At 34.2% G+C, this 27,961-nt stretch overlaps 5 protein-coding genes and 1 pseudogene across 7 annotated transcripts; 4 read left to right on the top strand and 2 right to left on the bottom strand.

Moving 5' to 3' along the window:
* Positions 1 to 207: 207 nt before the first annotated feature.
* On the bottom strand, positions 208 to 3,418 carry LOC140960828 (pentatricopeptide repeat-containing protein At4g19220, mitochondrial). The gene has a single exon (XM_073419120.1). It carries the CDS (start codon positions 3,326 to 3,328, stop codon positions 419 to 421), a length of 2,910 nt encoding a protein of 969 aa, XP_073275221.1. The 5' UTR covers positions 3,329 to 3,418; the 3' UTR covers positions 208 to 418.
* Positions 3,419 to 4,682: 1,264 nt separating this feature from the next.
* LOC140961119 (probable receptor-like protein kinase At1g49730) lies at positions 4,683 to 5,980 on the top strand. Its single transcript, XM_073419420.1, has 2 exons — positions 4,683 to 5,142; positions 5,313 to 5,980. The coding sequence occupies exons 1-2, from the start codon at positions 4,683 to 4,685 to the stop codon at positions 5,978 to 5,980; spliced, it is 1,128 nt and encodes a 375-aa protein (XP_073275521.1).
* A 1,380-nt stretch (positions 5,981 to 7,360) lies between these two features.
* LOC140961830 (abscisic acid 8'-hydroxylase CYP707A2-like) lies at positions 7,361 to 9,439 on the top strand. The gene is made up of 6 exons (XM_073420559.1): positions 7,361 to 7,606; positions 7,708 to 8,026; positions 8,117 to 8,503; positions 8,588 to 8,762; positions 8,860 to 8,966; positions 9,069 to 9,439. The coding sequence occupies exons 1-6, from the start codon at positions 7,407 to 7,409 to the stop codon at positions 9,291 to 9,293; spliced, it is 1,413 nt and encodes a 470-aa protein (XP_073276660.1). The 5' UTR covers positions 7,361 to 7,406; the 3' UTR covers positions 9,294 to 9,439.
* A 6,309-nt stretch (positions 9,440 to 15,748) lies between these two features.
* LOC140960837 (NDR1/HIN1-like protein 12) lies at positions 15,749 to 16,441 on the top strand. Its single transcript, XM_073419136.1, is given in 2 exon segments — positions 15,749 to 16,074; positions 16,076 to 16,441. Coding segments are annotated over 2 exon segments (606 nt in total). The 5' UTR covers positions 15,749 to 15,804; the 3' UTR covers positions 16,412 to 16,441.
* A 111-nt stretch (positions 16,442 to 16,552) lies between these two features.
* Positions 16,553 to 18,427, top strand: LOC140961117 (pentatricopeptide repeat-containing protein At3g14330-like; annotated as a pseudogene).
* Positions 18,428 to 18,446: 19 nt separating this feature from the next.
* LOC140961975 (protein GAMETE EXPRESSED 1-like) lies at positions 18,447 to 21,783 on the bottom strand. 3 transcript variants are annotated; one of them, XM_073420782.1, is made up of 7 exons: positions 21,650 to 21,783; positions 20,464 to 20,972; positions 19,800 to 20,387; positions 19,455 to 19,581; positions 19,177 to 19,363; positions 18,954 to 19,101; positions 18,447 to 18,872 (listed from the first exon to the last, which is right to left on the bottom strand). In XM_073420782.1, the coding sequence occupies exons 2-7, from the start codon at positions 20,952 to 20,954 to the stop codon at positions 18,614 to 18,616; spliced, it is 1,800 nt and encodes a 599-aa protein (XP_073276883.1). In that variant the 5' UTR covers positions 20,955 to 20,972; positions 21,650 to 21,783; the 3' UTR covers positions 18,447 to 18,613. The 3 variants fall into 3 exon arrangements, with proteins under 3 accessions (XP_073276883.1, XP_073276885.1, XP_073276884.1); XM_073420784.1 differs by having other exon boundaries at positions 21,662 to 21,775; XM_073420783.1 differs by lacking the exon at positions 21,650 to 21,783 and adding an exon at positions 21,207 to 21,586.
* Between the last annotated feature and the right edge of the window lie 6,178 nt (positions 21,784 to 27,961).

Genomic DNA, 27,961 nt, shown 5'->3' with positions numbered 1-27,961 from the left:
TTCATCACCATCCGACCCCTTAATTGGGATCTTGAATTTCATGGAATGCAATCTATAGTCAAAGTAGAAAATAGATGTTTTGGCCAACCTGTGTTTCTATTTTGTGTTCTTAGAAAACATTAGGCGAATGGTCAGTGAAGAAGATAGATAAGTGCTTTGATGAACGAGATTGAAAGTGAGGTAGAAGTGTTTTGTTTTTCTTTCCAAAAATAAAACTGCATCCCAAAATACACTCGAACATATCTTTGGGGTTCTATTTGATGTCATCGGCTGATTGTGGTGAGCAGACTATTCATTCAAGAACAAGCCGAATTGAACCGTACAATAAATTTTAATGTCAACTTTTTGAAGGATATTTATAGCGATGGCCGATTTTAGCAAATCAGTGCAGAAAGTTTAGAAGTGCCAAAGACATATCTCACCTTAAACCAACATCAATCACACTATAACCAGCTGGTTTCTTCAGTTGTTTATCATGAATTAAGGTCCTCAACTCCACAGCTTCCTCCCATCTTCCAGCAGCAACATACATATTACACAACGATACATAATAACTAACATTTTCAGGTTCTAAAGCGAATAGAATACGTGCAACTTCTCTTCCCATGTCAACATCTCCATGATAGCTGCAGCTACTTAGCAGGGCACCCCATATGCCTGGTTGGGGACTTTTCAATGGTAGATTCTTGATAAAATCATAAGCTTCTCTGAGTTTTCCAGAACGACCCAACATATCAACCATACATACATAATGTTCGGTTTCCGGTTGGATTCGGTATTTGCTGAACATATGGTCATAATACATGCACCCTTCATCAACCAGCCTTGAATGGCTGCAAGCTGAAAGAAGGCTTGTAAATGTGCTATTTGAGGGATGAATCCCGAGTCTGATCATTTCGTAGAACGTTTCAATTGCTTTTTTCCCAAAACTATGGAATCCATAGGCAGATATCAAGGAATTCCAGGTGGAAATAGACCTCTTTGATGACCTTAGGAACACTTTTTCAGCAATGTCCAGCCTGCCACAACTGCTGTACATGTCCAAAAGAGCGGAGGATATGAAAGGATTTTTGTGAAAACCGAATCTGAAAACATGCCCATGGATCTGTTTTCCATATGCCATGACTCCAAGCTGGGTACAAGCTGAAAGAACAGTCGAAATGGTAATTTCATTTGGCTCAAAATCAAGGGAACGGAACAATTCCAGTGCTCTCTTAGCATCCTCGTTTTGAGAGACAGCAGATATTACACAGTTCCATGAACATATATTGTGGTCATGGGTAAGGTTGAATGCTAATCTTGCACTCTCAGTATCTCCTACTCTGCCATACATTGTTACTAGTGAATTTTGCACTCGTACATCATAACCAGCCGGAGTTTTAAGAGCAAGACCATGAATTAACTTACCCTCGAAACTCGATCCAAGATTCCCACAAGCTGATATAACATTTAGAAGGGTCGTCGAGTTATATAGTGCAACAGATGTTTTCCTCATTAAGTTGAACGATTCTAAAGCTTCCTGAAAATAGCCATTTTGTGTGCAGCCAACAATTACAGTGTTCCAACTGGTAACATCACATTTAACTGAGATTCCACCTAATAATGCAAAAGTAGCCGCCAAATCTCCACAGATGGTGTACATATGCATGAGGGAATTCACAGCAAAACTATGGTCCGAAAAACCTAATTTGACATGCCAAACGTGAATTGATCTTCCGAATTGAAGTGACTCTGGAAAATCACAAGATGCAATAGCCGCCAATAGAGTTGGCAACGTACATTTTGAACAACAAACCAACATTTTCTTGAATAAGGTTTGAGCTTGATAAGGTTGACCGTTTAGAGCATACCCAAATATCATTGTATTCCATGCAACCAAGTCTTTTTGTGGCATGTTCATGAATAGATACTCGGCTTCTATGACATGATTGTTCTTGGAATACATGTTAATGAGACTGTTGATCACTGAAAATTCTGATACCATCTCTCTCCTAATCGTGAAGCCATGAACAGCTTTTCCTTCTCGCAGAAGGAAGAGTTCAGCACAGAATGGGATTATGGTAACCATTGTTGCAATATCAGGTTGTGTTGATCCTACAAACTGCATAACATGTAGAAAATTAAACGCTTCTCCAACTTCTCCAATAAGAAGAAATCCCTTGATCATGGCATTCCAAGAAACTACATTCTTGATCACCATTCCTTTAAAAACATATATTGCAGCACAGATATCACGAAATTGAAAATAGAACGAAATAAGTGAGTTAGCAACTGATACGTGGTTGCTTTCCGCATAACCCAATTTGAATCCCCACCCATGAATCGTGAGACCAACATCAAACTCTCGCAAACAAGTACATGCTGCCATGGAACAAGATATAGTCACAGAATCAACTTCATTTTTACTGGTAATCATGTGTCTTAAGTACCGGAGGGCCTCATAGGGACAGTTATTATGAAGACAACCACTGATAATGGTATTCCAAGACACTATGTCTTTACATTCTATCCCTGCAAAGATACACTCCGATGACTCCAAGTCACCACATTTTGCATACATATCAATCAAAGCATTACTAAAAACTAAATCTTTAAGCATTCCTGTTTTGACACTAAACCCATGAACAATTTGGCCTTTTATAGAACTCCTCAAATTCGAAAGAACGGTCATTACCACAACAAGAGTCGTTAGATCATATCCATACCCCTCACCGACCATTTTCTTGAAAAAATCTTCTGCAGTCCCAAAGCACTTGTTCTCTGTGCATGCAGTTATCATCGCATTCCAAAACACAACATCTTTATCAAGAATTTCACCAAATAAACCCAAGGAAGAGCGAAAATCCTTAGCTCTTGAATAAGCAGTGAGAACAGAAGTAGCGAAAGGTAAATCAGCAAGAGCTCCTTGTTTCAAAGCCAATGCATGCACCAATGCTGCATTGACAGCACTCGGATTCATGGTAACAATTTGAACAATCTTGAAAACATCCCGCAAGAGTGGATAGTCAGACCTTTTCTGTCTTCTGTGAGTCATTTTGTCGACTAATTGGGACACGTCATATAGCGTCGTACCTCTCCCTGAAGAAACAGGGGATGTTTCGATTGGTGAAATGGCATGGTCGCAAATTTCTTGAGGAAAGGCGCACGAAGAATACAGTGAAAAACGGATAAATTGGAAGAATATAGGATAAATTTTTTGTAACTGGGTAAAGGATGTATTTTTGAAGAAAATGGTGTCAAGTGATTCGGTGCGAACTAATGTTGGAAATTTGGTGTGAAATTTGCCCACCGACCATCGCATGTTGGTTAATTTGCAAACCTCACACATAAAATAGAAATGAAACGTGTTAATTTTCACTGTTAAATTGCTTCACAAGTCAGCCCCATCAAATTTTCCAGTATTGCGACATGCCTCAATTTATATGCTGATTAGTCAAAGGCTGAGACAGACTAGCACTCAAGGATTTTCGAAATTCATCTAGATATGAGAGCATCCAGTCAATCTTAATCGAATGGGGTTGCTGATGAGACTGGTGTTCCAACCTACAGAGCTCTTTCCAAATGGCCCAAGCATGCATTGCAGAGAACTCAAATCCAGACTTTGAAAGGAGTTAAGGAGGTCCCTCAAATAGAGCCCACAATATAGAAATGACATGATCTTACTGCACTGCTTCAAGCATAACCAGATATCAATACGTTTCCAAGCATCACGAACTTTTGGGCAAAAGAGTGGACAATGACTAGTAGAGGCATCCGTCGAACCACTGAAAACACAACAGCCACTCACATGAAGGTGACGTGCTTTCAGGACGTGTGCCATAAGTCATCTGCCATACTTGTTTCGCAAGAAGTGCCCGATTGATTTTTACGTTGTACATGATAAATAATTGAAGTAGCGCATGTTAATATTAATATTGTTTTTTTTTTTTTGGTTTTACAAGTGAAGATGTCTCATTTGATTGCAAAAAGAATACAGGAGTTGCTAAATTTATTATTTGCTCAATATCATCAACAAACTCTAAATTTTGATTTTTTGAATAATATCACCCTTATTAGGAAATAGGACTGGTCGTTTAGTTGAACTGTACGTCTGCTGAAGAAGACACAATTAAGATCCTTGTGCACGTTGGTTACCATGCATACGACACTGTATTCAATTACAGGCTAAGCCTCCCTGTGCAAAAATCCAAATTCATGAATCTTGATTTAACAGATACATTATAATATATTTATTGATTAATGACACTTTGCCAATATTAAGAATAAAGAACATCGATCGATCGGTACTGTGAATATAAAAATTCATTCTTTAATTAAACATATATTTTATACACACAATATCCAAGCTTTAGCCAGTATTAGAATGTGAAAATATATATATGCCAACGTGTAGACGTTCGTCGATTTTGTAGTTCGATCAGGGATGAAAGTCAAGTCCTCTTTTTCTCAATCAAATCTCATCAAAAGAACCTGGATTTATTTACATCTTGCTTTGACTTCATTTCTAAATGACTCTCGTTTCATAGATTCTAAATAATTGTACGCATATACAATATATTCTTTGGTATTCTGGTTAATAATTTGAACCAAAAACACCTTTATATTAGTTGGTCGTGATAATTTTGTAATCTTTTTATATTGAAAGAACGAAGGACTAGTATGCCACACAAAAGCAAGCAAATATGTGGTTTCTTGGTTTCTCCACATCCAGTAGAAGAAGCTATTTGATCGCTGGTGCAATAACACTGGTCATCGTTCTCACGATCATTTTAAGAAAATGGGTTGTGTATTTAGAGTCCCGAGATGATAAATCTTCAAACGATGTAGCGGGAAAAAGCGATCAGAAGTGTAAAGATCAGATCACACAACAAATCATTAGCTGTAAAATAAAAAACTATTCGATCAGGACATATTCACTAGAGGAACTAAAGGTGGCCACGAGTGATTTCCGGACTCGGGTCGGGGTCGGAGCGACATCGTATGTGTACCTTGCAGAGCTTGGAGATGGAAGATTTGGTGCAGTGAAAAGGGTGATGCAGGAGAGGGGTGGCAGCCAGAAGATGTTCTTGGATGAAGTCTCCGTTTTGCTTAGGATTTCTCACCCCAATTTGGTGTGCCTGATGGGATTTTGCTTGGAAAAAGGTATATTGTGTTCTTGTATATATGTTCATTTCTTCCAAGAAATACTATTGATGCTATTTTGGTAGAACTAGTGGATACAGATGAATTACTATTATGTATTGGCTTCTTTAACATGACTGCCATCCCATGTTAAATTTTGGGTATAAATTAATGTAATGACAATTCACCAGGAGAGCAACTTCTACTCCTGGAATACGTCCCAAGAAACAGCCTATTCGACCGAATGCATACCCACCAAGGCCAATCTTCCGGCATCCTAAGCTGGTCCAATCGCCTCAGCATCGCCCTCGACATCGCTTACGCCCTCGACTATCTCCACTCCGTCGCCGATCCTCCTGTCATCCACAGAGACATCAAGTCGTCCAACGTCCTACTGATTGATGACAGCCGCGCCAAACTAGCGGATTTCGGGCTCTGCAAGCTCGGAAATGACCCACAAACCGCCCATACACCAATCGCGGTAAAGGGTTCCCTCGGCTATGTCGACACAAATTATCTAAATACCGGAATTGTATCGCCGAAGAGCGACGTTTATAGCTTCGGGGTCTTACTTCTCGAGCTGATCACCGGGTTGAGATCGTTGCAGGGCTCGTTTACATTGGCTGAATGGACCCATGAGTGTCGGAAGAATTGTGATCATGATGTAGAAATGTTGATGAAAATGATGGATCCAAAACTTAAAGGCAACGTGGATGCGGAACAGTTGCGGGTTTTAGTGGAAGTTGCGAATCTTGCTCTGGCTTCGAACTCGGAAACGAGGCCGGATATGGCACATATTGCTTACAGGATTTCGACGTGTATTGGGATTAAAGATCGACGGGAGTTGGCAGTACTTTAGGATTTTTACGTTGTTCATGATAAATAATTGAAGTATAGCATGTTAATATTAAATTTTTTTTTTGTTTTACAAGTGAAGATGTCTCATTTGATTGCAAAAAGAATACAGGAGTTGCTAAATTTAATATTTGCTCAATATCATCAACAAACTCTAAATTTTGATTTTTGAATAATATCACCCTTATGGAAAGAGAAAGAAGATCAAAGACACTAAAAACTTGAGATGATCAAATAAAATAAATGAAACAGAAACTGGAAAAACATTTAAATCCTTCATGTTTATATATTTTAATATAAACTTCACTCAAAATTATGATTGAAATTGCTGAACTTCTTTTTTTTTTTTTTTAAATGCTTAATTCGATATAGAAGTAAATTAGTTTTATTTTGGTTGATGGATTTCAAATATTTTTTGTGTTGTTTAGATAAATAAAATCAAAAAATTCAAATTCATCTCTTAAATGTTTATATAGTATTTCATATTAATTGTGATAAATTTCAAATTAACACAATATTTCTATTTTATTTTTTATCCTATAAAATCAAATTATTAATTTATAACCATTCGTCATCCTTTAATTAACTTGAGCAATCTAAGAGCTTACCAAAATTGACCACTTAATTTCAAGCCGTTAAATATTAAATATAATTTAATGATAATAAATATTTTGTCCATCATAATTTATAGGAAAGGAGATATGGTTTGTTTCCATGGAAACGTAATTTCCTATCATTAACATGTCACCAGTAATTCACATATATAAAGCAGCATTAGTTTTACCGCTAAATTTCAAATAATTAGGCAGCTTTCATAATAATTTACATTGTGAATTTATTTAGAAAATTAATTATGGGTAGATTCTATCAGTCCACTTAATAAAAATATCGAAGTCTATTAGTTAAGAGTAGGTCTCTTGTGAGACGGTCTCACGAATCTTTATCTGTGAGACGGGTCATCCCTACCGATATTCACAATAAAAAATAATACGCTTATCATGAAAAGTAATACTTTTTCATGGATGACCCAAATAAGAGATTCATCTCACAAAATACGACCCGTGAGACCGTCTCACACAAGTTTTTGTCATTAGTTAATTCGCCTTTATGTTTATCCTATATATAAGATCGTGCCACACGTTTAAAATGCAATGCATGCATCCCATCCCAGGTAAATGTACGGTGCATATAGGAAATTTTTTCCCGAATGTGAAAGATTAAAAAAAGTTTACAAATAATTTTTACAGGTAAACAATAACTATATATAATCCATGTTTTAGTCGGTGTTTGAAAGATCCATCCCCCCAACGGGCCACGGTAGACCTATAAATACCCCTGCAATTCGTTGCATAGCTTCATCGAATCGAAAAAAGCTTATTCTCTGATATTCATCGGTACAACTTTTGCAAAACGTTGAGCGTTACAAAATCATGGAATCCATCACATTTTGTTACGTATTCGCGACCTTGATTTTCTCGTACTTGCTCCTGAATCAAATCCTCAGATTCTGGTCTTTTGGCAAAGTAAAATCGCAGCTTCCGCCGGGGACCATGGGCTGGCCTTATATTGGTGAAACCTTACAAATGTACTCCCAAAACCCCAACACTTTCTTTGCGTCAAAAATCAAGAAGTTCGTTCAAATTTCCCTACCTCTCGCTTTTCCAGGATTTCAAGATTATTGTTTGACCTTATTCTCACATAAAGATTGTTTCTTTGTTTGGACTTTGGCAGGTATGGCTCCATATTCAAGACTCACATTTTGGGGTGCAATTGTGTGATGATTTCAAGCCCGGAGGCGGCCAGACTTGTGCTAGTTTCAAAATCCCATCTCTTTAAGCCCACATTTCCTGCTAGCAAAGAGAGGATGTTGGGCAAACAAGCCTTGTTCTTTCACCAGGGAGAGTACCATACCAAGCTGAGGAAGCTTGTTCTACGAGCATTCATGCCCGAAGCGATCAAAAACATCGTCCCGGAAATCGAATCGGTTGCGATGAGCAGTTTGAAATCATGGGACGGCAAATCGATCACCACTTACCAAGAAATGAAAACGGTGAGTTTCATCGTTTTCTCAAGCCTAAAAAACAGGGGAAAACAGAGCCTTGAAATCTGATTATGATTAGCTTCAAATTGATTCTTGCAGTACACATTCAATGTGGCAATGCTTTCGATTCTTGGGGAAGATGAAGTTCTGTACAGAGAAGATCTCACGAGATGCTACCACATTCTTGAAAAGGGATACAATTCAATGCCGATCAATCTCCCCGGAACCCTTTTTCACAAGTCAATGAAAGCTAGGAAGGAATTGGCACAAATCTTGGCCAAAATCATCTCACTCAGGAGGGAAACGAAACGTGATCACACCGATTTGCTCGGTACTTTCATGGCAGATACCGAAGGCCTAACCGATGAACAAATCGCAGACAATGTTATCGGCGTGATTTTTTCGGGTCGCGACACTACAGCTAGTGTGTTAACTTGGATTTTGAAATATCTTGGTGAAAACCCAAGTGTTCTGCAAGCTGTCACTGTAAGAACCCACATCCCAAACTGAACTTTGATGAAATTCTTTCAAAGACGGAAATTAAAGATTTAAACATCGGGATTTTCGCAGGAAGAGCAAGAGGGCATAATGAAGTCAAAAGAAGAGCGCGGTGAGGAGAAAGCTTTGAAATGGGCGGACACCAAGAAAATGCCAATCACCACAAGGGTGATTCAAGAAACACTGAGAGTGGCATCCATCTTGTCTTTTACTTTTCGGGAGGCTGTCGAAGATGTAGAATTTGATGGTAAGTGAAACTTCAATAACCCAAAATTGTAATATTTTGTTTGATCAAATCTCATGTTTTATTTTCTAACAGTTACTTGTTTACTGTAAATTTGCAGGTTATCTGATTCCAAAAGGATGGAAAGTGTTGCCCCTCTTCAGAAATATTCACCACAATCCTGAGAATTTCCCAGAGCCAGAGAAATTTCAACCTTCAAGATTTGAGGTAATTTCCAATAAAATTAATACAAATTTTATTTATTCCTAATAGAATCCAGCATGATCCCTTCCGAGAAAGATGGCCGAGAGTATGTAAATTTTATGACAGGTCGCGCCAAAGCCCAATACGTTCATGCCATTTGGCAATGGGATTCACTCCTGCCCAGGGAATGAGTTAGCCAAGCTAGAGATTTTAATCCTCGTGCACCATCTCACCACAAAATACAGGTGTTGTATAGTGGGCCCACACAATGGAATCCAATATGGGCCCTTTGCCCTTCCTCAAAATGGGTTACCCATTAGGATCTCTCTCAAAAGCCCAACCCGGACATGATTTTCTTTCTAAATAAAGGAGTAAAGTCGAATTTGGACATAAATGAGTTTCCATAGAAAATGATGCGAAAATTATAGCCTTATTTTCCTAATATAAATAGGATATTATACAAAGTAGGTAGTTTTAGACTATCTTATGTTTATCTAGTCTTTTTTCCCTTGATATTTTCTATCTTTTTAATATCATGTTCACTTGTAAAAAGTCCGCAAAGCATTGAATGAATATATTTAATGCAAATGATTTTGTTTTTAGTATTCTTAACAACATATTCCCGAGTGCCAAAAGAACTTTTATTATAACACCATATGAAATTGCATTTCAACATGTGGATTCAGAAATATGATTCAGAAATATCATATTAACCAACTACATAATTGTAAACATAAAAAAACAGTGTAAACCAGGATAGATGTTGGGCTTCTACTATTGCATAATGAATGGAATTAGATATTACATTAGCTAGGCTTCGCAATTTATGCTCAGTATCAATAATTTCTATATGATAATAATTACATTTTTTTGAATAACTGGACTTTAAAAAGATATTACGGCATTACTATGAATTTATTATTCAATCAACTACTCAAGTTCAATTTAAAGAACATTAGTTGAAGATAGGGAAAATTGTTTTTTGGATTTTTATGCTTTTTAGTTATATTATAAAATTTCAACTTTAGTCCTAAATTCCTATTTTTGGAAATTTTAATTCTTATTCATTGAGATGTATGATGTGACACTACGTACATACATCAACACTACATTATACCACATCAACGTCCTATTGGAAAAATGACTAACGGGCTAAAACTAAAATTTAACAAGATAGAAAATCAAAATTACAACAACAAAAAAAAATTTCCATGAAGATATTACCCAAAAAAGAAAGGTTGTGACACCATGCATATATGTGTAAATTATAGACCATGTAAAAAAGGAAGTTAATTTGGGAATTTATTTAAATCACACTTATGGAAATTCGATTTTGAGGTTGCACATGTAATCGCCATTTTGCTCAAATATCATGTCGATGGTAATGGGTCACGTGAATATTAAATATATGAAAAACAAAATAATATACGTATAAAAAATAAGGAGTTTTTGATTTAATGGCCGGTGGTACTAGGAGGCCAAGTGTTGCACTTTGATGTTAGTGGTGGGGGTGCATGGGGTTTGCTAATGAGTCCACTCCACACAAATATAAGCAAATCGTGAACAACAATTAATAAAGGGTTTTTTTTTATTTTATTTTATAGATTTTAAGTTTGTAAGAGCTACATTTTAATTAGGCCAAGACTAGTTGAGGTCAAATCCAAGAAGAATGAAGATAACTAGAAAATAAAATCAGATAAGCTCATCAATTCAAATAGCATACAGATAGGGAGAGTCCGAGGAAAATCATGGACTATATCATGGGAGTTGGGAAATCGCCCAAATTTTGAAGAAAAAGAAGATCGACAAGAAGGAAAGAATACACATCTCACACAAACTTTCGCAACGCCTTGCAGAATTCATAGTGATAGCTCAAGAATTTTTCACGTTTTCATTCCACAATTTGGCATTAGAAATAATTGTCGTTCATATTTCAGCACGCTTTTACTATATTTTTGTGTTTCGTAATTTCATACTGATTTGTAAATACACAATAATGTTGGGATTTTATTTCATCGAGTTCCATTGTTTTCTCTTTACCATTGGTGTTGTATTTGTTTAGAATATTATAACAAGCGGTCAAATTTAGTATAAATAGTTGTTTGATTCCATATACAAGTTAGATTTTTATTGTTTTAATTCAAGTTGGTGTTTTCAGTACCTGACACACCCGCATCATCAGAAAATTTATGCAAACAAATTTATAAAGATATAAATATTACAAATCTCTAATAAAAAGATTTTGGGCAATAAAATTGTCGAATTTTATCTTGAAGTCGCATAATGTTATGATCTACGACAATAAATCAACTACTAGAGGGGAATATATAAAATGTGATTTATGAGAGTTGTTCTATTTTTTATTTTTAAAATTAGGCTGAAAAAATTAAAAATTAAAAATTAAAACTAATAAACTTTTTTTTAAAAAAGAAAAATATAAGTGTGGGTAGACACACCCTAGTCCAAGGGTGGCTCTGCCCCTAGGTATATCCAAAGTTTTCTCCTCCTTATATAGAGACAAGGGTGAATGTAATATCCTAGAAGAAAATACATTACATTTGAAATTTAAATCTTCAACAGAAACAAATCCAATTTTGACAAAAGCGAAATTCAAACAAACGAACATCATCTTTATTGCATGCATGCAGTGCACTACCGGCGCACCACTTGGTTCTAATTTTCCACTGGACTCAGACAAAAAACTTATAGACACACACACACACACACACACACACAAAACACAGAGGTATCTTATTTCTCCATAAAAGCACAAATTTTCGTAAAAACTCACCAAGCAGCAATATGACCAAATCAATATTATTTTTTTCATCATATCCATAAAATTAACGTTGAGCAGTTCTTATGTATGGGCTCCGCTGGGGGGATTGTCATGACCCATACCAGGGCTATTTCCCGGAGACGTCGGCCTATAAGCATCCGTCTGTATCCTTTTAAACCGGTTGAACCGAAAACTTGACAAGACTGGAGGATTTGGTCTGTGAATCGTTGGGGATGCGAAAGTTGGAGTTTTTAGCTGAGAGGCGGCGCTGATTGTCTCCGACAAGTGCGTCAGTGGAAGCATCAGTATGAGGATATGAAGAGTCATCAAATAAGTGTTCCTTTGGAGTGTGGCCATGAAATTTATGAAGTAGGGTTTTGTGTTATTCCGAGAGAGCTAGACCGGAGAGTTATTGCTGCTGCAAGGGGTGAGGTATGAGGTATATACTTCCACAGGTTTTGGGTTGGCTAACTATTTCTTATGACTTTGTAAAGAAAATGCACTTCAATTTAGCTTGAGGGACGTTGATTTGAGGTTGTGGAATTGGTCAACACTCCTATTTAAGACAAAATTTAGTCCGACAAAATGAGAATTTTATAAAGTGATTCTAAGAAGTTGTAACTCACATTTTTTTAAGAAAACAAAAAACAAAGAATAAAATTATGCATAAAAAACTAAATTATGATATTTATTTAGAGAGAATACTCATTCAATTACGGTCCGCATGCAAGTTGGCAAGCTAGAGATGAATAATTGTAGTAAAAGAAATATTGATTATGGCAAGTATTTTCCACATTTAGTATGGGTCTGTCTTCCACGACCACTCATTCGAATTTATAAATTCGCGATCGAGAACATTATAATATCGATTTGACACCACAAACGAATTGAACGTTATTTTAAAAATCACATTATTTTAAAAATGAATTAAACAATATGAAATCTTTCTTGATATTTTTCTTTTCTTTTTTTCGTCAGTCATATATAGAATATGATATTCAACTAAAAAAGCGACTCATATATATATATTTTGTTCAATAGCGCGCACGAGTAGTGCGGAAGCCAGCTGATTCGTAGAAGTATTGGTCGTGTAAGGAAAAACATGTCTTCCACCACTAAGCTTATCCTTCACGATTTGCAATGTAATTTCTGTTCACTACATATAGATCATTCGAGCAAATGTTAGAGAAACTGTGAAAAAACACACACCTCAGTATAAGTACTGTTATTTAGATGATTAGATCTCTTGAAACTCTCCATGGAAAAAAATTCGATGAGACTCATGTTTTCGTCGTCATCATAACACATTCTCACTAGCTAGTTCTCCAAACTAAATGATGAGACTCGTGTTTTAATTTAAAATTTTTGAAGTTGAAATCAATGAGCTAAAACTTCACTGTATCGTGTAACACCCCTGTAAAAAATTGAATTTAGCTAGATAGAAATTTCAGAGAAGTCTAGTGAATTTAAAACAACAAGATGTTTGATTCTTATTTGCAATTTAGCCAGTACTTCTACATTATATATGTTTGAGGATTTTATTCCCCTTTGTTATCTATTTTTCAATTGTTATATTAAAATTATACGTAGCGAGATGTATATATGTATATATATAGCATGATTACAATTGAAATTATTAAAACCTAATTTATATTAGGTGACAATAAACTAAAGATTTTCACATATAGCCCAGAATATTTATATATTACTTTGTACAAACATTATGTTAAATTCCCAAATATATGACAACAATTAACCCATGTTCTATTCAGACAGGTTTGTCTGCGGACTCAAATCTTTAAAAAGATTCACCATTAAATTAAGTAATTGGCTGATAACGTATTAAGAGAACAAGCCCACGTGTGTAAAGGAAGAAAAAAAGTTACTTTATGCATTTTTAGTATTCTTGAACTCGAATAATCGTGATAATATAATTAAATGTGTGTTCATTATTCAGAGTAAATTTTCATTCAAAATCCATGTAAAATATTGTTGTAAACCAGGGGAGAAATTCGACGATTTAATTAGCAGTAGTACAGTATAATATATATTAGTAATTATGTGCTAGAAATAAAAAGAATCGAGAGGCAAACATGGAGAAATTAAAGCATTGAATTGTAACCCAAGGTATCCAAGCTTTTTGTAAATAATTTTATTTCATTTTCCAAGCGTTTTGAATGAAAAGAAACCCCACTAGGATTTGTGGACTATGGTCAAATATCTTTCCCAAATATTATATTTCAATCTCAAGTGTTGGAGAACATAACCAAACCCCAGTAAGATTTTTATTGAATTTATTATTCTATACTTTTTATTTTTTTTAACTTTTAAAATATCCACAAGATTATCGTACTATATATCAGTTTGTCCTTGCTAATTTATAAGATTTGTACCAACGTGTAAATAATTTTTAGTTTAATAATAAATATATTTAACTATATATTTTTTCCATTTTGTCAACAACATTGCTCTTTTAATTACGTGCGAGTTTGAGTTTATGACTTGTAAATCTGAAGGAGACAAAGAAAACAATAGAAGGAAAAGATTCATGTTTTGCCACTTGATTTAATTAATATTTTTTTGAGAAAATAAATTTTAAAATACTCCAACCACACCATTTAATCTACACAAAAATATATGTGAGACGGTCTCACAAGTCAATTTTATGAGACATATTTCTTATTCAGGTTAGTCATGAAAATGTATAACTTTTTATGTCAAAATATTACTTATTATTGTAAATATTAGTTGGGTCTCTGTATCATCACAAGAGACATATTATTTAATCTATATCAGTCCAAAATATATAATTATACCTTTTCAGTATATTTTTTTTAATATCAGGAACTGATGCTGCCAATTTCTAATTTGTTGTTGGTATCTATTTGTGTACTCTTAATGGTCGATATTCCATGTAATTACCTTTCTAATTACAGGAATATGACTCTGAATGCCCACTTGCCAAAGCAAAAAAATTAGCAATAAAATGTCTTTTTTTTGGGCACTTCGCAAAATTATGATAAGTTACGATAACTGCCTATTACACATTGACCTGCCGAAGAATAAAGCCCGTTATAATTTGAAACAATGGGTTTAATAGGATCCAGCAGTTTCTACAAATCCAAACACTTGGTTCCATGCAAACCGTATAAATTCATTGCCAAAATTGATTTGCTCGTCATACCATTAATTACTTCTGACATAACCAAAATATAGAAACTCTTTTTAAAAAACAAAAAAACAAAAAACAAAAACAAAAACAAAAACAAAAACAAAAACAAACCAATTGTAATGTGTGCTCATGTGATTATATTAGAAAATTATTTTTTCTCATGTTATAGACCGATTCATGGTTGTCGTCTAAGACATATCAGCATTTTTAGTGACACGTTATCATATCCGGTAAAACGTTAGTATTCAGTTGAAAGAAACCTTAAAAAATACAAGATTGTGTATTAAGACCGTAAATTGACCGATAACATGACCAAAAATTAAAAAAAAAATATACAAGTAGCAAGATAAAAAATGTAACTTTTCGCCTAATGGGATATCCAAGTTGGTGGAGTACGTAACGTTTGGTCAATGGTCAGGAGTTTGATCACCCTGGTCAATACGTTCTCATTCGAGCCTATCGCATTTGATTTGCCCAACGCGATTTACCTTGTTAACATGATTTGCAGGCTATTGTGTTAGTCAAGAAGGTTACCTAGTTCACCAAAAAGTAGCCACTAGAGTTTTCATGCTATTAAAGAAAATGTAATTTTCCCAATTATACAAATAATTTAGATGATAATTGGTGAAATATACAAAAAAAATGTATTCGTGAAAATTTATACATAAAACTTAAATTTGCATCTTCTTGTAAAACATAAGGGAAAGGAGCATAAAGCAGAAGACTGGTTAGAATGAAGATAGCTTTATATATAGAAAAGGAAGATATGCCAAAACCTTCCCCACCCATTGCACCTAAGAACCCTCGACAACATCTTGCTTTTTCTTCCCTTACATAATTCCCACATAAAATAAGCCAAATCCCCACTTTCCCGTCCTAATGTCCTTTCCTACTACCCTCCCACCTCACCAATGCCAAAATCGGGCCACTTCCACCGAACCACCCCACACACCACAAAACCCTTAATCTGGTGCGTTGCCGTAATCTGCGTCATACTCGCAGTCGCCGTGATCATAGCCGGAGTAGTTCTATTCATCGGCTACATTGCTGTCAGACCGAAGGTCCCACAAATAAGCGTAACCAGCGCACAGCTTGACGCCATATACTTCGACCAAGCCAGCTTGCTGACGGTGCAGGTAACCATAGTGATAAATTCAGAAAACCATAACGCTAAAGCCAGTGTCCGTTTTTTACGGGACGAGATTCGGGTTGAGTTTCCGGGGCCAGAATATAGCGTGTTTGGTGGCGGATGCGTATGGTTTGGGCCCGAATAAGACAACGGAGTTCAATTATGTTTCACAGTCGACTCCGATTCCGTTGAATCCAGATGAAGCGGAGGCTTTGAACTGGTCGTTGAAGCGAAATATTATTAATTTTGAGCTGAAAGGGAACACGAAAACGAGATGGAGAGTAGGGTTGATTGGTTCGGTGAAATTCTGGTTGCATTTGAATTGCATGCTGGAGTTGCCTGTGAATGGGACTCAGATATTCCCACGTTGTAGCTCTAGGTCTCAATGAATATTATGTCTTTACTTTTTGGCCTCAAAAAATTTTAGGGTGATAATATTTTTGATTATTTTGGAATTTTTCTAGTATATATATGTTATGAAATTTATTTATTAGATATGACTAAACATATTAAATTGATATAAATAATATATGAATATAATCTTAGTAAGTAAATAAATGGATAGGATTGGTCTAAATTAATTTGAGAAGTACCACTAAATTCAACTCTCAAGCATCTCTCCAAATCTAGTAAACTCGATGAAGCGCTTCATTTATTAATGGAATCCCAGCAACCAACGATCGAGTCATACCCTTCTCTCTTACACGCCTGCATTTCCAGAAAATCTTTACTCCATGGCCAGAGACACTACCTTCATTTTCTGGAATCCAAATATCACAAGGATCTTCTCAAGAATCCCGCCTTAAATTCTAAATTCAACACTCTTTTCTCAGCTTGCGGCCGGTTGGATGAGGCGTTTCGGGCGTTTAGACAGGGGATTGAGGAGATGGGTTGTGTTGGAGAGTCGGTTTACGTGGCTATGGCTATTGGGTTCTCGAAAAATGGGAATTTTAATGAGGCTTTACTCTTTTATTGTGAAATGATGTCCAAGGGAATCGAGCCAGGGAATTTTGCATTTTCTGTTGCGTTGAAGGTTGTTCGTGTTTGTTAGACTTAGGTTTTGGTAAATCAGTGCACGCTCAGGTTCTAAAGGCAATAATGCACTTTTGAGGTTTTATTCAGAATGCGAGACTTCTGAGGATGTTTCAAAGTTGTTTGATGAAATGCCTAATCGAAATGTTGCAACTTGGAATGCTTTGATTGTCGGGTTCGATGGGAAACATCAGGTGTTTCAAGGTTTTGAAACTTTTCGAAGAATGCACAAGGAAGGCGTTGGATTTAGTTGGGTTAGTTTGACTACAATTCTAGCGGCTTGTGCTCGGCTGACCTCACTTTTTATTGGTAAAGAAGTTCGTGCTCAAATTTTGAAATCAGAAGAATGCCTGGATGTTCTTGTGTTAAATGCGCTTTTGGAATTATACGCTAAATGCGGAGCCATGGAGAATTGTAGGAAATTTTTTAATAGAATGACACCCAAAGATTTGACGTCCTGGAATACTCTGATCGACAGTTGTGCAATCGATGGTTGGATTCAAGAAGCCATTTCAGCTTACGAGGAAATGGCAGAAGCTAGATATTTCTAGGATAAGGTGACATTCATCTCATTGTTATCAGGTTGCAGTCGTTCCGGGATGGTAGGAGAAGGTCGAATCCTCTTTGATAGAATGAGTTCCGAGTTCGGAGTAGTTCCTAATTTGGAGGACTACGCCCATTTGGTGGATATGTTAGGCAGAGCCGGGAAAATAGAAGAGGCATTAGATGCGGCTAAGAAAATGCCTGAGGCCGAGCGGCAGCATCTGGGGATCGTTGCTTAATTCTTGTAGGCTGTGCGGTAATGTTTCACTTGCAGAAGTCATAGCAAAACTTCTATTTAAGATTGAACCGAACAATGCTGGAAACTATGTTCTGTTATCAAACATTTATGCGAAGGCTGGGATGTGGGACAAAGTTGAAATGGTGGGGGAACTAATGGAGAAGAGTGAAATCAAGAAAGAAGCCGGCTGCAGTTGGGTACATATTAGAGACAAAGTACACAGTTTAGTGGCTGGTGGAGATTTGAGTTTTGAGATACAGATGAGCATAGAATCGTCATTTATGAATTGACAAAACAAATGGAGAAAAGAGGGTATGTACCTGATACAGGAGTCATTCTTCATGACATTAATGAGGAAATGGAGGTAGAGTGGGTGTGCGGTCACACTGAAAGGCTTGCCATAATATATTCAATAATTCATGGTGGCTCTGGATTACCTATCAGAATCACGAAGAATCTTCGTGTTTTCACATATTGCCGTACTTGGATGAAGTATGTGTCAGTAGTAAGTCGGAGGAGAATTATATTAAGAGACACGAATCGATTCCATCATTTTAATGGAGGCAAATGCTCTTGCAATGAACATTGGTGACAAAAGTCTGCATTCTCAAAAATAATCATGTAGTATGTTAAGTTCTGTTGAAATATTCTACAAACATGGCTCTGTATTATGTAAATTAACATTCAAGAGTTACTTATGCACAACCTTGTAGGAATCAATCAAATATAATAGTCAATTCTACCTCTTAACAGTATCTAGCTTTCAAGGTTAGAAACCTTAGTGACGCTGCCTGAGGTTATATCCCCTTCTACTTGAACAAGTCAAAGAAGAGGTATCCCCGATCTCCTCAGGGTATACATAATCAGGGTCATCTAACATGCATACATCTTCGGGTAAATCTGTATCGACCCATGATGACCAATTTACCTCACTGTCGATATCCATATCAAATGATAGCATCTCTTTTTTCCCTTGCATGTTGTTTACCTTATCCATTAGCATCAACAGCATTTTATGGTTCAGCACTTCATAATCTCTGCATGTTTGCATAAATTCTGTAGGTTTCTATGTAACTCGCAAAATTTTATCATGCTATAGAAGAGTAGAGCATTTTTACCTGTATGTAAAAATGGCGTACAGATATTGAACTGACGCAAGAATACCGAAGAGTGACCTAACTGTATATATCATTTTTCCTTGATGTTTGACGTTGGCTGTCATGTACCAAAGCATACTTACTTCTATCGAGAATGTCAAACACAGCCCTGAAAATAAAGCTTGGCACTAAGATTTAGTGACAAGAATATCTAAATCATTAAAACTTTCTTGTCTTTATTTACCCAAGTACAGCCTGTGTCTGACATTGTAAGCTTGCTTGACACTAGTTAACATGTAGATGATGAAGATTGCAACTGAGTAAACCAGGAAGGCTATGATCACTCGAGATTCAAACAACATTGCGCTCTGCAATGCAAACAGCTTGTCTATGGCAACAAACATGCTTGCCTGCTTGGACTCAAAAGCTTTCTACAATAAGGTGACAATCATGGTCATTTTTTTTAAACTCAGATTCAAAGATTAACTACTTTGTTGAGCATTTGAAGGAAGAATTGCTAACCTGAGCTGCTAATATAAGTTTTGAATTCTCAACTAGATGGTCATGAGATTCATATAGTTCGTTTTGCTTTACCAGTAGTTCCTCTTGCTGTTTATGCCCAAATTCTGCTAACTTTTCAAGAGTCACCCTGTAAAGTCACGCAAATTTAATCTAAAATAATATATCATAACACCAATGGTCTATCATAACACCAATGGTCGTGTGGGAAAGTGAGACAATGATGAAAGATGGCACTTGTATATTTATATGGTAGAAATTCGACTTGCCCTGTTCAGCTATAGCATTCCATGTAGCAATATCTTAAGAATATGTATTGAAAAAGGGCGGTTTAGAAAGAGCATTCACCTGCTTTCTTCAAGGGCCTGTGACTGAAACTTCGTGAGAAAATGGAGACCTTCAAGAGCCACTGACTGGCCATCAAGAAGTTGTTTTTGTTTATCCAAAGACGTCCCTGCCATGTTCCCGATTTCGTCAGCACTACTCTGCAAACTTCTCATCTTTGAAAACATTTCATCCCCAATTTTTCCAATCTCCTTCTCGATTTCAAGTGCTTCATTTTTCAAATTCGTAATTTCTAGACCCAAATTATTATAAGAATCTTGAATTACCACCATTCCTTCTTCCAAATTGTCCTTCATTTTGTCTTGACTTTTACTTAACTCTGCTTGAGAAGCTGCTACTATCTTAGCCTGCTCATAAACTACTTCAGAATACTTCAAAACTGAGTTAACACGATCCTCAACATTCCTCGACGTTTCTGCAATTTGCTTAGTTTGCTGATCAATCAAGCCCAGTGAGTCATGCACATGTCTTGAATTCTGCAATAATTCCACCCCATGTCGCTCTATCTCGTCCAACTTTATTTCTGCATATTCCGCAGAACTCTTTAGCTCATTTACCAATCGTTCTGTTTGATACTTAAACGCATCGGTCCTACAAAATTTTAGCGCAAATTAAGAGCATCCCATCACATAATCACAACAAAATCTAAAAAATTAGAATACTTAACTGTAACTGATGGCAAATTGAGTTGGTTTCAAGAAAGTATTCAAGAAAAATCTTGTGAGAATCCATATCAAGATTTTTCAGACATTTCTTCATTATCGAATTTTCCTCACAATGAGGAAGAGGTGGACGACCTGTGAGGCGTTGAAAACAATCGCTCAAATGCCAAGCTAATCTAGTCCTCGACTCTTCATCAGCAACAGTCTTTGAACATCCTTCAAACACCTTCTGGTACGCAACTTGCCAGCAAGAATTTGGTGCGAGCATTTTGTTCCTAGCGTTCTCGACCAATGAGACGCCATTCGGGTCGTTGAATGATTCAATAGAAAATTCAGAAAATCCATTTCTATCCATCATCTTATTCCCAGAAAATCTCTTGCTATCATAGCTCTTTTCGCTGGACGAAAAAAACCAACTCCATGACAAGCATGTTTGTGAAAGCAGCACCAAGGTAAAGATGAAATACGAGTAAGATTTATGAGGTCGACGATCCATAAGTTTATTATATAGAACCTACAAAAAAATTAGAATGACTTTCTTCTAATCAACGCAACCAATTCGACAATCAAACACTTAAACATAAATTACATATATTTCTAACACTAAAATTCATGTCTGATATAATAATAATTAAATTAAAAAGCCACAATTAGACAGTAGATACTAACATGATCTTGACAAGCAACCAAAAGGTTTGTGTTTAAATTGAAACCGAATCTCATACCACATTAGAAAAACATGAAATACCTGATTAAATATCGGAATTGAATTCGTGAAGCAATTAGAATAGATCGACTTGCCTATCGCAAACTCAAATCATATTTCCAAAGTGCACATAAACTTTCCTTTCAAAATTTTCTTGATATAGTAATTATTTGTGATGTGATATTATTCCTTTCTTTCCATTTTATTTCCTATTCTGTTAATTTCCTTCAAGTGGGCACCATTTATTTCTCACAAACAACTTCCTAATAGAATAAAAGTTACTTAAAAAGGCAAGGAAATCAGAAGAATCTAAAATATATATGTCGTCGTTGCTTTGGAAAAAATAATAGCTAGTAAATTCCGAAAGCTCAAACTTCAAACGCAGAAGACCAAATAAATGCAAAGTAAAACAAATATGGTGCGAGCGAAATGGTATGGACTGCAAACTCCAAGAATACACAATTAATCAGAACAGAGGGGCTTACACTTTTTTTCACCTTTTTGATTTTAGTCACGATTAAAAATTAAAACCTTCAAAGTCTGTAACTTCCAAAGGATCAACCTAAATTTCATGAACGATTTGTCTGTATTCGTACAAATAAACAAACATATGCGAGGCGTCTCTTGGAAGATAGACAGGGGAAAGTATTTTTCTACTGCTGGGTTGATTGGCCGTCACGTTTCATGCATTAACCGCCAAAATTGGCCAGAAATTAAATTTTAGGCTGAAAATATATATATGGGCCTCCGATTTTTTCATTGTTCACCCACTGACTTTTTTTGCTTGAAAATTTATCGGACGAGTTTCTAGCTCTAGTACCATATTTTGCGGTATCATATATAATGTTGCAAAATATCTAGACTCTTCTGACTCGATGATTAACTTGGAAAGAGATGACGTTTCTGTAATCGACACATACAAGTCGGCATCCAATAATATTGGACCACTTTTGAGGAAGACTGGATATGAATGATATCAATTATGGGTTATAAAATATTTCATATAGGAAAAAAAAACTAGCTAGTTAAAACTTATAATAAAACAGTTAAACATTCACTAAATTTTATACCAAAACCCCACCTTGGTTCAAAATGTAATATATGTATTATCTTCCTAATTTACCTTCGATCCTAAATATAATCGGGAAATTATTAAAAATTGTGTATATTTTGGGAAATTTAAGAATAATTAGTACACTACCTAATAAGTGTCTGAGTGGTTGCCCACTCAAATCTCAACCATGCATGTAGTATGACATTTTTCCTAGGGATTCACTACACCTAATCCTAATTCTAATGCATGTTTTGCGACAAAGCTGTCTGTCTACCTTTGGCCCCTAAATTTGATTAAGTTATTGAAAAGGTGTCATATATTTTGACTTGGGTATCAATTTTCCAACTATATGGGCAAACTAACTAAGAGAATATTTGTTAAGAAGTATTTTTTGGATTTTAGTTGGATAGAAATGTTCTAAAGTGTTTGTGAGAATCAGTTTTTGCTTCGACTTCTATAATTTTTAACCAAAAATTAAAAGCAAGCTTTAGATTTTTTTTCTACTTCTAATTTCTTTTTTAATTGTTTAAAGTTACAATTTGATATTTGAATCCTTAGAAAATTTATCATATTCCACAATTACTCTCAATTATTATAAATATTTTTGGAGATTTTTTAAAATATTAAATTTTATTTATATATGAGTTTTTAAGATTTTTGAATAAAATTCATAAATTCAAAATCATATTTTATATTTTAAAAATCATTTTTTTATAATTTACATTTACATATTATTTTTTACATATTTTGTGTATTTATTTTTATTAAATCTTATATAAATCTTCAAGCATCCGTGTTATAAAAATATAAATTGATTTTGATACAAAATATTAAAAATTTAATAATTATTATATAAATATATTGTTGATGGTGGGAATATCAAAATTTAGATGATTAGAAAAAACAAATGTTATGTAAGTTAAAGATATTGTTGTACTTTTACGAACAAACAAAAAATAACTTGAAAGCAATTTTTCTCCAAATACTCAATTTTTAGCTCGTATTAACTTTCAAATATTATCTACTTTTTTTTTATCACTTACTTTCAAAAAATCGCTTTACAATAAGCAAAAGTTGTCTCAAACACTCTATAATCACACCAATTTCATAAATTTCAGACTTTTCTACACATAAAAGAATTTAATTTATATATAACGATGGCCACGGTTGCTTCTAGTAAGGGATCACGTTTTCGTGTCAAGTTGATTGTTAATGTCGTTCAAAAGTTGAAAGTTGAATCATCATACATGATTTTTTAAAAGTGGTGATTCTAAATTTAAGGTGTTACATAAAGAAACTGTACGTATTCATAAAAGATAAATTTATTATTACCAGTATTTCAATTAAGTGTTACAATTGACAATGTGAATTATTATGTATAATATTATTACCGAGATATTTATGTAATTATTATTATTATTATTATTCGTTATAACAGATTTGGCAAACAAACCTTATCACTACCCTAAATTAATGAGTAATCTAAGCAACACAATAAATATAAAATAAATTTGACAAAACAAATACAAAATCAGATTCCATTCCCAATCAGCCACCCATTTACCCCGAAAGTGTAAAATACAAAAATAAGCACATATTCTCATTTTAGCAAGTAGGCGTAAAATGTATGTTTATTATTAGAACGTAAATTATACAAAATCGAATGATCCATAAAACATTCCAAACAAAATATTAATATTGTTCGGACATTTAACATAATTAATAACTGAGAATCAGTAGATTTTTCGTATCTTTATATTGTATAATATAATAATACATGTACTTACACTGGTATGGGCCACGTACGGGCGCACGTGCTACCCCTATACTTCCACGTGTAGTGGTTCTCCTCGTAATTTAGAACAAAGCCAGAGCCAGATATTTTTATAACAATCTTCATTATTACCTCAAAAAAAAAAAAACTAATGACACGTGGCGGAATCCCATCCGTCTGTTTCAGCTATAAAATACCGTGCGTCTTCCTGGCAAAGTCTCCGTGTGTTTTCAGTTCACACTATGCTCTGAGTACTTTCTGCCTGCCTATGGTTTCTATTCCGAGAGCTCCCCCAGATCCATTTCTGCTCGGAATTCATTTCTTGCGGTGGTCTCTGATTCGCTTGGTGCAGGTCGGGAATTATATCCGCCGAGGGCTGTTGAATTGGCTGAGTTTTCGTATTCGTATATATATATATATATGAGTGTCGGGGTGTATATTGCCGCCGGATAAATAAGGTTCCCGCCTTGCAACAACTGAATCGGAGGCAGCGGTGAATACGAAACACAGAAGTGTTTCCCATGCTACGCTTACTAATAAGCTGTCGTTGATTCACATCAGGTGTATACTTTTTATTCTACTTGTTTAGGAATAGTATCTCGTTCTTGTTATTTGACATGCTTGATTTTGTTTTTGGTCTTCTCTTATTTTGATGACCTCTTACTCGTGATATGAGGGGATTTCTTGAAAAACGAGTCGAAAGAAAGCTGAAATGGAACCTAAATTACTCCAAATTTGGAAGACCACGGTGGAAGCTGCGATAACCGGAAGCCGAACAAAACTAGTGAGCTTCGATATTTTGATTGTGCCAAAATTTCACAAAATGGATATAAAATGATAGCTCTCATAGTGAGATTTCCAAATCAGGGTTCGATTTGAAGTTTGGCAGCGTCGGTGGAGATATCATCGATCAGAGTAATGACGGTTTCATCATAAAATTTTGAGAAACACAAAATGTAAACATACGTCAAGAGTTTTTCAAAAATATGATTGTTTTCAATTTTTGACAACAGGATGAGAAGGTCGATCAAGGGTGAAGAAGACATATATAAGTTTTTTTAATTATCAGTGGCAACCAGAAAAGATATAGGTTTTTTTACGTTGTCTTGTCTTTTTAAATTTTACAAATATACTTGTTAACATTTTTTAATTAGTAATAACTATTAATTAATATATATATAATTTAAAACAAATTGGAGCTTTTATTAGGTCGGTTATGAAAGCATCTTTCTCTGAACTGATAACAGATCCAGACCCGTATGCAATTATGATTCCTGTTGCTATTCCAAAAAAAAAAAACGAATTAACCTTCTAGAATAAACATGTTGATTTTCTTGGGAAGTTGATATTTTTATAATGTTTTTCCGATGTTTCTTTTAATATTGTTTGAAAACATTTTCACCTTCTCGTGTTGTAAGTTTTTATTCAATTAAGTACCCGGAACTCTGTTCCGTATGTGTATTTGTATGATGTAACAGCTGCTTTTAGTGCATCCATTTTGGTCTGAATTTTAACCCTTCTGCTTGTTTGGTATTTGTTCTTCGAAAAGGTAATAATTTCGTATATGGAACTTTTTAGGGGAAAAAAGTAGTCTCGCATCTATTCCAGTGTCATTTTCTGTGTCTCCAGTTGGGCCAATGTTCATTCTGTTGCAAGGGCACACACCTTCAACTTGTCTGTATAATTATATCTAGAAATTTATATATGTAAAATCTAAAACGAAATTATTGGATATAGACATTACCAGAAATATGAATATAATAAGCTGAATTTAAAATATTTCATTATACTAGAAAAAAGTATGTGCGTTGCACGTGGGAAACATATGTTGAAGTAATTAGAATTTGAAATAAAATTAGTTAACTCAATGAAAGATAATGATAATAGTATTGTAAATTTTGACAATTTAGCATATGTAACTGATTTGGAAAAAAACATATTTTTTAATTTAAAAAAAAAGATTTGGACTACTAAAATTTTTCTCATATCCTTTTTATCATATTGTTTTCTTTTGTTATTTGTCATATTTTCTCAATAATGCATATATTTTATTACAATATTCAATTATTACAATCTTTTTTGACAATCAATGATATACAATTTTTTATTTACAATGTTGTTTGATTATTATTCTCTTTCATGTAAATTGACAATAATTTCTACTGAATGCTTTTATTTTCCTATTCATCTTTAATTTATTAGACACTTATACTTGATAACATTTAAACTACACATTATTATTAGGGGTGAGCAAAATTTCGGTTAAACTGAATTAATCGACCGAACCGAGTCAATTCGAAAATTCGGTTCGGTTATTTCGGAAATTCGGTTTTCAAATTAAAAAAAAATTCGGTTATATCAGTTAATTCGGTTCGGTTGCGGTTTTCAAAATTTTGAAATCGGCTACCCGAATTAACCGATATAATAAATACTATTATTTAATAAATTTTTATTATATATCAATTTTAATATATTTTTTAATTTTTAATTTTAAAATCAGCCCTAATTCTAAAGAAAAATTTGTGATGTATGTGATTTTATGTTTTTATGTATTTGTGTAGACTGTAGTGTTCAAAAAAATTACATATATAATTAAAGTTAAATCATAAAAAAAATTTTAAAACTAATCGGTTAATTCGGACACCAACCGAATTAACCGATTTTAATTCGGCTCGGTTTCATCGGTTATGAAAATTAATTCGGTCGGTTCGGTTATTGCTAAATATTTCGGTTTGGTCTGGTTATGACTAATTCGGTTCGGTCGATAACCGAACCGACCGAATGCTCACCCCTAATTATTATAACAATTTATCATCACATAAAAAGTACTGATGGATTGATTTGAAAAAATATTGACTAAATGTTGTCATTTATTTATAATTTATAATAATAATATTTTTGACAATAAATCATCTTTTTACTGACTCTTATGACACTTATTTTAATATTTCATATTAACTCATAAGTATAATTGGCACAATCAAATTACTAATGTCATATTTGTATTATCTCCAGAAAAATAATATATTTAATTTTTTTAATTGTTTAAATATCTTAACGAGATCATTTGTGTACCCTTATCTTGCGAAAAATTCATTGCATTTATAAAGTTTGAACGGTAAATATAACTTTATAGTATACATTTAATTTAGAAACTGAATTCATTGTATGACAAACACTTCTTTCATTTCTATTTTTCTGTATAACCCAAAAGAGTTAATATTTTTTCTCTTTGATCTTCTCCAACTCACTGTAAAAAGTTATTAAAAAATATTTATATCTAGAAAAATATTTTTATTTTTTTCTTGTCTATATATTGTTATATGTGAACATATATTCTACTTCATTGTCTTAATTGTCATATATCTTTACTATATAATTTGTGTACATTGAAGATGAATAAGTTCATTTTGTAGTTTTTTATTACCTGGACTTAGGTTGATATATTAATATGTAATATACATAGATATAAGAATTTTCAAATTCAATTTATTCACAATGATTTTTCATAACAAAGGCCAACTCAAAATAATAAAAATTAGGATTCATAATTATTTTAAATATGATATAAAAATAATATGTGGAAACTTTTTTTGACATTTTAGTTGCAAAATACAGTGATATATGCATGTAGGTGAACTATTTCATTGTGGCAATTATAACTTTATTTAAATATATTATTTCTCACTCAAGTATCAAAATTTGTTTATTTCTTATTTTGATTATCGACAAATCCAATATTTCATTTAAATGTTTTTGTTAATAATATTTACATGAGTTTTATTGTATATTTATCCAATTTGAAAGAGATAAATTATAATTCAATATATAATAATATTTGAAAATTGTAGAATGCTTCTAAATTTAAAAATCGAGTAACATGTAAGGGATCAATTCAAAACTAAAAGTTGATGCAACATGTTTCTTCTAGCTTTACAGTCGAATAATATAGGATCGAGCGTTTGTCGT

This window comes from Primulina huaijiensis, chromosome 16, assembly GCF_012295235.1.
Source record: "Primulina huaijiensis isolate GDHJ02 chromosome 16, ASM1229523v2, whole genome shotgun sequence".
In the NCBI taxonomy this organism is placed as follows: domain Eukaryota; kingdom Viridiplantae; phylum Streptophyta; class Magnoliopsida; order Lamiales; family Gesneriaceae; genus Primulina; species Primulina huaijiensis.
This window is presented reverse-complemented; position numbering and strand designations above follow the sequence as displayed.